This window comes from Gordionus sp. m RMFG-2023, chromosome 1 (assembly GCF_954871325.1).
Source record: "Gordionus sp. m RMFG-2023 chromosome 1, tfGorSpeb1-WG-v2, whole genome shotgun sequence".
In the NCBI taxonomy this organism is placed as follows: domain Eukaryota; kingdom Metazoa; phylum Nematomorpha; class Gordioida; order Chordodea; family Parachordodidae; genus Gordionus; species Gordionus sp. m RMFG-2023.
This window is the reverse complement of record NC_088775.1, coordinates 89,954,886-89,965,497: the sequence shown is the minus strand read 5'-3', so window position 1 is coordinate 89,965,497 and position 10,612 is coordinate 89,954,886. Positions and strand designations below refer to the sequence as shown.

The following is a 10,612-nucleotide window of genomic DNA, read 5'->3' as shown; positions in this document are numbered from 1 at the left end:
TGAATACTCGTTCTTCCTAGAGTTGGAAGAATTTCTTCTACCATTTTATCAAATAACTGTAGAAATATCCACTCATTCTCCCACAATCGGGATGACCCTATTATTCTTCAATGATATATTGGAGAATTTAAAAAATCATACCGTGGCATATTCTGATTTGTCAATAAAAGAAGCAGCCACTATTATGTTAAAGAAAGCTGAAGAATATAGTGATAATATATTCACTCCATATAATTACGCAGCGTCGTTACTTGATCCTAGGATCAAAAATACTTTGATTACAAATCTAAAGGATGACGTTGCAGATAAATATTTAGATATATTTAAAATAAACTTTGCAAAATATACGTCAGAGCCAGATGCGTATAATTTTGATAATAATAACGATATCTCAAATTGTAAAACTATTTCAATATTGCAGGGATTGAAAAAAAGGTATATTTGTTAAATGTTCTATGTTAATCCATAATTTTTGATATTTTAAATATATCCATATTTAGAAAAGGAGCATCAAGTGTCACTAATGATAATAATCAATTATCGACATACCTCAATGAGCCACTCGCGTCCGAGATCATAAATATATTAGATTGGTGGAGAGGAAATGCTGTTCGTTTTCCTCATTTAGCAATGATGGCCAGGGACTATCTATGCCAACAGACAACCTCAGTGGCATCGGAAAGAGCTTTTTCCTTGGCCGGAAATATTATGACAAAACTGAGGAACAGGATGGCCTCATCGACGCTAAAGGAATGTATGTCACTCTCTTCCTGGGATACAGATATAATGTCTCTTCGTGATGACATATGGCATTAATTTCTCAGGTATAACAGTTTATGGAATAATATTATTATTAAACATACATCAATTAGAGAGGTCAGAATAGAAATATAAAATATCACTTATTTAGAAATTTATTTAAGTAAAATATCTATAATAAATATTTATGTTAATAGGTTATTTTGAGTTTAATTTATTATTCGTGTTGTTAAAAGTCTCAAATGCAGTCAATTTTAAAAACATAAATTTAAATTTAGCTAAGTGCAGGCACGCGAATATTTATTTGGTTAAATTCTGGCCGTTTAAGAATATTAAGTATCATGCATGTCATATAATAATATTATTTATCTCAATAAAATTATTAATATTTACATATTTGTTAAAATATTATTTGAAGCGGGGCTTTATGTATGTTCTCTCTACCGTGCAAGACTCACTCGTAATAGGAATATGACAATTTTATATAACGGAATACGAATTTTTAACATAATATTTTATATGCGTTTGGATTGGAGAATATATATATTTTTTAAATGTATATTATATAATTTTTTATTTCATTATATTTATCATAATACTATAATTATATATATTTGTTTAAATATAAATTATAATAAAATATCACATTATGCGATTATTAAGATGTTTATGTTAACCATGAAAAAATAATTTCTCATAAAAAGTATATATCAAAATTTCTAATATCATAAGTTTGTCAATTGTCACCTAGATACTAAATACTTAGCAGTTACTTTGTCAAAATATATCTGATTTATTTTTTTTATCTTGACAGATGGCCAGTATATCATTAAATTAACTTACTTAATTAATTTGTTCCTACGGTATAATTCTCAGTTATCGGCACTTAATAAAATAGATTTCATAAAAAGAACGATGACGCGTTTTAGAATTACTAACGTTTTTTAGTCAACCGGTAAATAATCTTTTTGATCTCATGATGATATTTTTGAGAAAAAATAAGAATATATTTATAATAATTATACTATTAATAACTTTCTTTCACATCCTAATTTTTATTTATAAATATTTAACTATATTTCCAATCCCCCTTCCATCTGTTTTTTTAATTTCGATTGTTCATAAATTATACTTCTTTACTTATAAAAGCTCCTTTTTCTTTTTTTTTAAATTTTGAACTTTACCTAAAAAATAAAATATGTACAAAAAATAATAAAATATTAAAAAAACAGGATGTATGTAAAATGTAACTGCCTTTTTTATTTATGGCATGGCAAAAAATAACATTATACGATAAAAAAAAAATAGGAACTTGTTGAAATTTATTTTTTTAGGTTATTTTTTTAAAATATGCTGGACAAAATGTTAAAATTATGAAAATGTTCTTTCTTTATCAGTTCCTATTAGTGCTTTGCTTTAACTAGTAGAGTAGCCAGTTTAAATATCAGCAATTAAGCCAGTCTTACGTCAATTTTTTAGAAATTTTATCAATATTTAATAATTTGTGAGTTATTTTAAACTGCACTGCCCGGCTCGAATTTCTTTAAAATATATTATATCATAGATAATAATGGTAATTTAAAATATGTGGTTTTAAAATATAAGCCTGGCCCTTGTATTTAAAAAATAAAATTGAGGCTGGGTCCGGGTATATTTAAAAAAATTAAAATACAGCCCGGTCCGTGTACCCGAGCCGGATTTAAGGCTGGGTCTGATTTAATTGCGCGTTTTTTATTTCCCTGATAAATGTGAATTTACCAAATTTATTCTGAAGAGAATCTACTCTGAGAATTTCATATGATTATGCTAAAAAAATTTTGTATTTAACAATTTATAATGAAAATCCATATATAGGTAATCAAAATTAAGGTAAGGTGAAAGTATGATGGGTATTTTGTTCTATTTTTTGCATTTTAAATAATTAATTGGGTTCTTTAAATTTTTAATCTGATTTTGCCGGAACTGTATTCCATTGTAGAAACTTTGATATTAGGGATTTATTTTTTTTATTATTTGAATTATATTTTAAAATAAGATCCAATAGAAGGAGGAATAGGATTTATTGCTTCTGAAATTTCCTGGCATTAATCGCATTCATTTTAGTTCCAAAACACTAATTATTGTTTAAATACGCCAATATTTTTAAAGAGAGAACTTAATATATTAGCAATCTATATTATTTGTAGTCATACTAAACTAACCCAATTTATTTTCAAACATTAATTTTTATAGAAAATGGCCGTCAATTTTGAAGTGAGAAATGGATATTATTATCAATCGAAATATCAATTTTATCCCAATTATTTTAAAACATCGATTTTCAAATGAAATATGATATCGCCAATGTTTTTGAATTCAAAATATGCATAAAATTGAGCAAAACATTAATAATAAATTATTATAAGTTGATTTGGTTTGGTGCTCGGATCTGTGCTTTGGTCGATGCTCGGGTCTGTGCTTGGGTCGATGCTCGGGTCTGTGCTTGGGTCGATGCTCGGGTCTGTGCTTGGGTCGGTGCTCGGGTCGAAGCTTGGGTCGGTGCTCGGGTCTATGAATTTGGTCGACCAGGTCGACCAATTTGGTTGCTTTGGTTTTGGTTCATTTTTTCGACCAAAAACCCAACCAAAAATCATGCTAATTCGACCCAACCAAGCAATTTAACAACACTAATGGCATGGCAAAAAATAACATTATACTGTGCCTGGAATATAAAATATTATACAATAAAATATATATTTATTAAATAATGTGAACAGGGTTTCCAGTTCAAAATTTTCAAATTGCGGATAAATAGTGCATTGTTAAAAATATTCCTGAGCTCTCCTAGACCCGCCCACTTTAAATAATAATTTAGATTACAATCAAGATATAATTAAATTCCCTTTTTTGATACCCATATCTAGTGTTGTTAAAAAGTCGAGTTCACCCGACTCAGAGTCTGAAGTCGTTAGTCGTGAACTCAAGCCGACTAGTAAAATAGGTTCCCGTTCTAAATCGCAATCGCTAAAAATTGGGAACATGGCTTATATCTCCTAGAAAATTTTTAAAGTAAATTTGATATTAATATTAATAGATACTAGGGTACCCATATCAATATTTTCCATTGTTAAAAATATTTCTGACCTCATAAGACCTAGTAGACCCGCCCACTTAGAATATTAATATAATAATAAGTATTAAAGCAAAATTTAATTAAAACACCTTTTATTTGACGCCCATATAATATCAATATCATCATGTTGTTGTTAAAAATATTCATAATAATAATTATGATTAATAGTAGACTACAGTATATAATTAACACACCTAGCCATATTAGCCTATCGAGCGAGACCTAGAGGGAACGCTTGTTCTTTTAATGAATAAATCATATGTATACCTTCCTACTAAGTTCAAAAAAAAGTTAAAAATAAATGGGTTCTTGTGCCAGGTCTGAACCCCGGGTCTGAACCCCGGGTCTGGACCCCGGGTCTGGACCCCAGGTCTGGACCCCGGGTCTAAACCCCGGGTCTGAACCCCGGGTCTGAACCCCGGGTCTGAACCCCGGGTCTGGACCCCGGGTCTGAACCCCGGGTCTGGACCCCGGGTCTGAACCCCGGGTCTGGACCCCGGGTCTGAACCCCGGGTCTGAACCCCGGGTCTGAACCCCGGGTCTGAACCCCGGATCTGGACCCCGGGTCTGAACCCCGGGTCTGAACCCCGGGTCTGGACCCCGGGTCTGAACCCCGGGTCTGAACCCCGGGTCTGAACCCCGGGTCTGGACCCCGGGTCTGAACCCCGGGTCTGGACCCCGGGTCTGAACCCCGGGTCTGGACCCCGGGTCTGTGCTCAGGGTTCGTGCTTAGAGCAAGCATGAGCACAAAATTGGGTTGTAAATTTTACGACCAAGCAAATTAACAACACTAGGGGAGACCGGGGTTATATTGTCCATAAAAAATTGAGAGGCTGTGAAAAGGAGGAGAAATAATCTATCAAAATAATTTTGATGTTATTTTATTCTTTATATAATTATCTACGGTAGAAATTAATATCTAATAAAAAAATATTATATATTTTTTTAAATTTAAATTTTAAAAAAATGAAAATTTTTGAGTCATGAAAAAGAGACGGGGGGATGTATTATCCTTTTGTGGGGCATGTTTTAGACTATCATTTTCTAAGCATTTTATTCATATAAAAATCATAACAAACATATAATATTAACATACAACACATTTATTACATATAAAAAATGGATTAAAATCATAACATGATCCATGTGCCCATAAATGACAATCCAATCTTCATTATGGTGGTGAGTTTGATAGTTTTTGTGGCACACTAAACAAAATTCTTTTTTGCCAGCATTCATATTTAAATTTTTTTTATTATTGGTTTGATTTTTTTTTCAGATTATTAGCCCTAGATCTGGCTATTTTTTTGTAAGGTAAAGAGGGGAGGGAGAGTCAATAGAACTATACCACTGTCAGAGCACAGCTCAATGACTTCAATAGATTGGTGAGATTTATGATTATCTAATATAAGCAAAACTTTTTTATCTTGACTGGGCTTAGTGTATTTTATAAAATGATTTTAAAAATATATAAAATCTTCAGCCAGCATCCACCCAGAACCATTAGACACGCCAATGCATCCTACAGGGCCATCTCTTAAATAATGATCATAAAATTTTTTCCTGGGATATATAAACATAAGTGGAATAGAATTTCCTAGAGCATTGACAGCAATTGCCAAGGTCATAAGTGTACCACATTCTGATGTAGTAATTGCCACAACCTGTTTTTCGCCTTTCCTTGCAATAACTTTATTAGGCCGTTGAACTGTTGTTAATCCTATGAAAATATTAAAGATTTGCTATCATATATATTTTAATTAACCAGTTTCATCCATATTATATATATCACATGGTAGAAAGTTATTTTCCCTTGTGACAGTCAAATAATTATTAAAAAATAAATCAACCATTTTCATATTAAAATTGGTAGCCCTGGCTATACTTGTAGCCTCTGGTGTTCTCAAAGAAATAGTTTGATTTCTTTTAATAAATGCTCCAACCCAGTCTTCACCAGCTGATTGAGTTATTTCCCAAGATTTTGGTACTTGTAAACTATACCTCTTGGCCATTTGATAAGCTAAAACTCTAACCTAAATTTAAACATAAGACATTAAATTATTTATATATTAAGGCAATCTAATTAAAATCCTAATTCTTAAATTTTATTCTGAATTTATTTAATAATTAATATAATAAAATATATCATACATAATTAAACCTCTAATGTATAGGTAAGAACCAAAATATGTTTTAATGCATGATATAATTTAATGCTAAATCAATGAATAAATCATTTTAAAATTAATATACATGGCAGCATCATTTTATTTTAAATATATATCATACACACATAATTAAATCTTTAATATATAGGTAAGATATGATTTAATGCATGATATAATATATATAATGCTACATTGAATAAATCATTTTAAAATTAATATTAATACATGGCAGCATCATTTTAAAATTAATATATATACATGGCAGCATCATTTTATACATAAATGGCAGCATCATTTTATTTACATATATATCATGTATAAGTTAAATTCTTACTTTAAAGTATTTTAAAATTAATAAAGATGTTTCATTAACATATAATGTAAATAATTTGAAAAAATTTTCTCAAGTTTATTATTATTTAACTAAAGAAATACCATGGCATAAATTTAAAGATTATAAAAAAAATCATTTTACAGAGATGTATGATATAACAAAGGATTAAAATACTTGATTAGGGCATAATCCTGAAAATAATCTTGATCCTTTAATTAAATAATCTGTTAATTTAGCTTCTTGAATAGGAGAAAATACTGATCTGTGAAGATATCGCTCTTGAAAATCTTCATTTCTTTTGAACAATTTATTATACCTCTTAATGCTTAGTTTCTTAAATATATACTAATTTAAATATATAAATATACCTCCCATAACTTAAATTCGTATTCATGGTTATAACTGTCAAAGGTATCTTATATTTAAGCATTTGAAGAATACTTGCCTTTTGATTATCATTATTTTCTTTGTTAGTTTTTCTAATATATGTTCGAACCATTTTACAAAATCAGAACCAATAATTTAATGAATGTATGTCAAAGGAAAAGACGCACCCCGCTAATACCTTCCCCAGGTCCACAGGATCATTTAAAAATTAAATTTAGAATATTAAATTAACATAATGATTGTCAATATTTTTATATATGATAAAATGGAGATTTTTTTATCATTTAGAATTTTTAACTCTGAACAACTTTTATAAAAAAGTTATTCGTGAAAATGTAATAATGGGTATGTTGAAACTTAAATTTGCATTTAAAATTTTTCATGAGCAATTTTGTCCGAAACAATTTTGGACCTACTTAAGCACCTTATTATGATACATATTTGGCTTAAATTTCAAATCTTAAACTTTATTAATTTTTAAATTATTTGAGAAGGAAATACCTACCCCGGGAATATTTATATTTTTCTGATAAATCCAACTACTCAAATCCATAAGTTTTTTAATATTTATAATACTTTATGTGGGATTCATTACTCTAAAAAGTAAAAGTCAGTTGATTACATATATTTTAAAAATGTTTTATAGATGGGTAGAATCAGCTGGGATTTCGCTAGCCATTAATTCCGCACTGATTGAGCAAATCGCCTTAACTAAAGTGCAGCGTAACCCGTTCATGTTTAAATTAAAAAATAATTCGTTCAATTTTCATGAATGACCCTTGTAATTTCTCCATTAGGGTAAAAGTATTTTCATAACGTTGCTAAACATTAAATTTTTACTTGATTTTTTCTTACCTTTTTTAGGTTTTAAATTACATAGCCGATAATTTTTCGTGCGATGCTTTTATATTACTAATATTGATTTTCCAGTAATTCATTGCCTTTTAAGATATATTAACACCTTAATATAATCTGTTAAAGTTAAGGATTATTTTTGGTTAAGACAGTATTCAAAAAAATGTTCTCGATATTTTTGCCTTAAATTTACTATCTCAAATTTTTCGTAACAAAACTGTCATGTTTAAAAAGCTAGAAATTCAAAGTAATATATATAAGGTAAAAGGTTTAGATTTAGTTAGCCTTGATTAGTGACCACCCATATTAATCCAATCCGACATATATATTCAGTGCGAGAACGAAATAAATAATTTATAATATATCTTACACTTTTTTAACAATGCATTTATAAATATATTGATTTTATTTAGGAAAGATAGAAGGTTTTAATGATTTAAGTATTCTGGCAAATACTTGTGGAAGTTTATATAATAGTTCCTATATGTCAGATGTTAGATTCGAGGTTATATTAAAGTTTATTTTTCTTTCCAGCATATTATTTGTTTAAGGTTGAAAAGAACATATTGTACGCTCATAAACTTATTCTGTCATGTAAAAGTGAAATGTTTTATACTATGTTTTTGGAAGTGTAGAGTTCAAGGATAATTGTGTATGCCTTGACGATCTGACATGCAAAGCTTTTGAAATTATCTTGAGTAATTTTTAATATAAATATGACTTTAATCATAAATAAATATTTTACCCATCGTCCCAATGTACGGGTGAAATAGATTTTAAAGATATGAATACAGATATATTTTTGGAAATTTTATATGGAGCAAAAAAGTATATGCTACGGACTTAATGTCAAAATGTGTGGAAGAAGTGAATAGAAAAACAGATAAACGTTGTAGAGCCTTGAAATTATATTTAACGTCATCAATTTACCCAGAAATAGATATCCAAAATTATTTCGAGGCAAATATTAATATATCTGATGACATTATTAATTTTTAGTATCTTAAAATAAATTATAGGTTCGTTCTATTTGATTCAAAAGAATTCCTAATCTCCACTATTGATATGATATAAAAATTTATTACATTTTTAAATGATAAAAAATGCTCACCAAGACAAATTATAATTTCTTATAAAATGGGCGACAAATGAATGTATTAAAAGCCAAATTCCTGATAATTCAAGCAATATAATTTCTAAATTATCGGAGAACAAATTCGATGTTATTTCAGATTATATTTTATACTTCAATGGCTTAGATATTGCACAAATCGTTCGTGAACGCAAACTTTTTGATTATTCTGAAATAATAGATATTTTAATTTAACGTACGTCTTTTTCAGACATTGATTACAGATCTATACATCATTATGAAGCCCATTACACTGCTAAAAAGGAGTCAAATTTTAAATTCAATGAGTTCAATCCTCAAATTTATATAATCGGAATCGAGTTCTGATCAATTAATTGTTTACTTACTATAACAGTAAAATGTGACATGACTACCATTTACAAATATAAAAAGAAAATCTAAGCTTAAAGAGTTTATACCCGAAATTGGCATTTATATGCCATACGTTTATATAATCGAGTCAAATGATGATAATTCTTCGAAAATTGAAATAAAATGGGAGTCGAATATAATAGTTAAAACGGTTTCGAAGGATTGTAATATTTGCAAAATATTATATCTGTAAAAATACTAATTCCTAACAATAATAACATATTACCGCGTAAAAATTTTGTATTTTTTATTATCATTTTAATGTATCATGTTATCTAATAAAACATTTGCAACCATAATCAATTCTGAACTTCTAGTGGGTTTATTTGAAAACAAAAAGAAAAGATCGAATACATAATTCTATAAATTCTTATCAATTGATAATTGAAAAAATTTTTTTTTATAAAGTAATAAATATTCTTATTTTTGAGAGAACATGTTTGATATTTATTATATGACATAGAAAAAATATATTCAAAATAAATAATTATTTAGGAAAATAATTAAGAGGTGAAATACCATGGGGGAATATATTCCCGCCCCCCCTCCTACCATTCAAAATTTTGAAAATATTTGAATTTCAATTTTCCAACAAAACATATTTTATGAAAATTTCCTATTCTTGTGAATATATTAGCATTATTCAAAAATAAAATCAATTTAAACTTGAGTTCGAATTGTGGTATAAATATTTACTACGTTTATTACTTTACCTGAGCATGCTAATTGATGCGCTCAATCGGTGTAAGGTTTGGATTAATTTCTAAATATTTTTTTTTATATTCTTGCATATTTGCCTATTGCAACGTGTACGAATGAAAGGACCTTTTCCAACTTGAGAAGAAAACTTATTTACGAAATACTACTTCCGAATCTCGAGGTCAGTTCTAAGATCCACAGAGTTTTGTTTCCAACGACAAACGAAATTCTTGATGAATTGGCAAATCTCACGAAAATTAAAAATCACATTATAATTATAATATTTAATAAATTTTTTGTTTTTTAAATTATTTTTTAGTCAATATTTTATACACACTACAATTAGCATTTTCAATAAATTTTTTTTTATTAATCTTATTATTGTATAAGAATTTAAGCTGAGGCTAGTTTTTTAAACCAAATTTTCTAAAGAAAATGTAAACTTTATTTAAATTTTAAATTTAAAAATTTATTAATATATCTAACTTAAAATAATTAAAATTGAGTTATAAACCTTATTTCTTCTTTAAATATCTATGCGCGAATTAGTAGATAAAAGCTAAAAACTTGTATAATTATTATTGAATTTAATAGAATAGCTCAAACATAAGACAAGGCCGATGGCCGTGAAAAAGGTAGCCGAAGGTCAGCTAACGGGGGTTTGGATGGCTTCTTCCCATAGAAAATCCTGGATACGCCATAATAAGGTAGAAAAAAATGACATTTTCATTTATAGATTAAGGAACTAAGCGGAATCTTCGAACCCGAGTTTGGGAGAATATTTCCTAAACCTA

The 10,612-nt window shown here is 28.4% G+C and overlaps 1 protein-coding gene across 1 annotated transcript; it reads right to left on the bottom strand.

The window, feature by feature from the left end:
- Positions 1-5,055: 5,055 nt before the first annotated feature.
- On the bottom strand, positions 5,056-6,879 carry LOC135922058 (uncharacterized). Its single transcript, XM_065456467.1, has 4 exons — positions 6,742-6,879; positions 6,548-6,698; positions 5,637-5,904; positions 5,056-5,591 (listed from the first exon to the last, which is right to left on the bottom strand). Exons 1-4 carry the CDS (start codon positions 6,870-6,872, stop codon positions 5,332-5,334), a joined length of 810 nt encoding a protein of 269 aa, XP_065312539.1. The 5' UTR covers positions 6,873-6,879; the 3' UTR covers positions 5,056-5,331.
- Between the last annotated feature and the right edge of the window lie 3,733 nt (positions 6,880-10,612).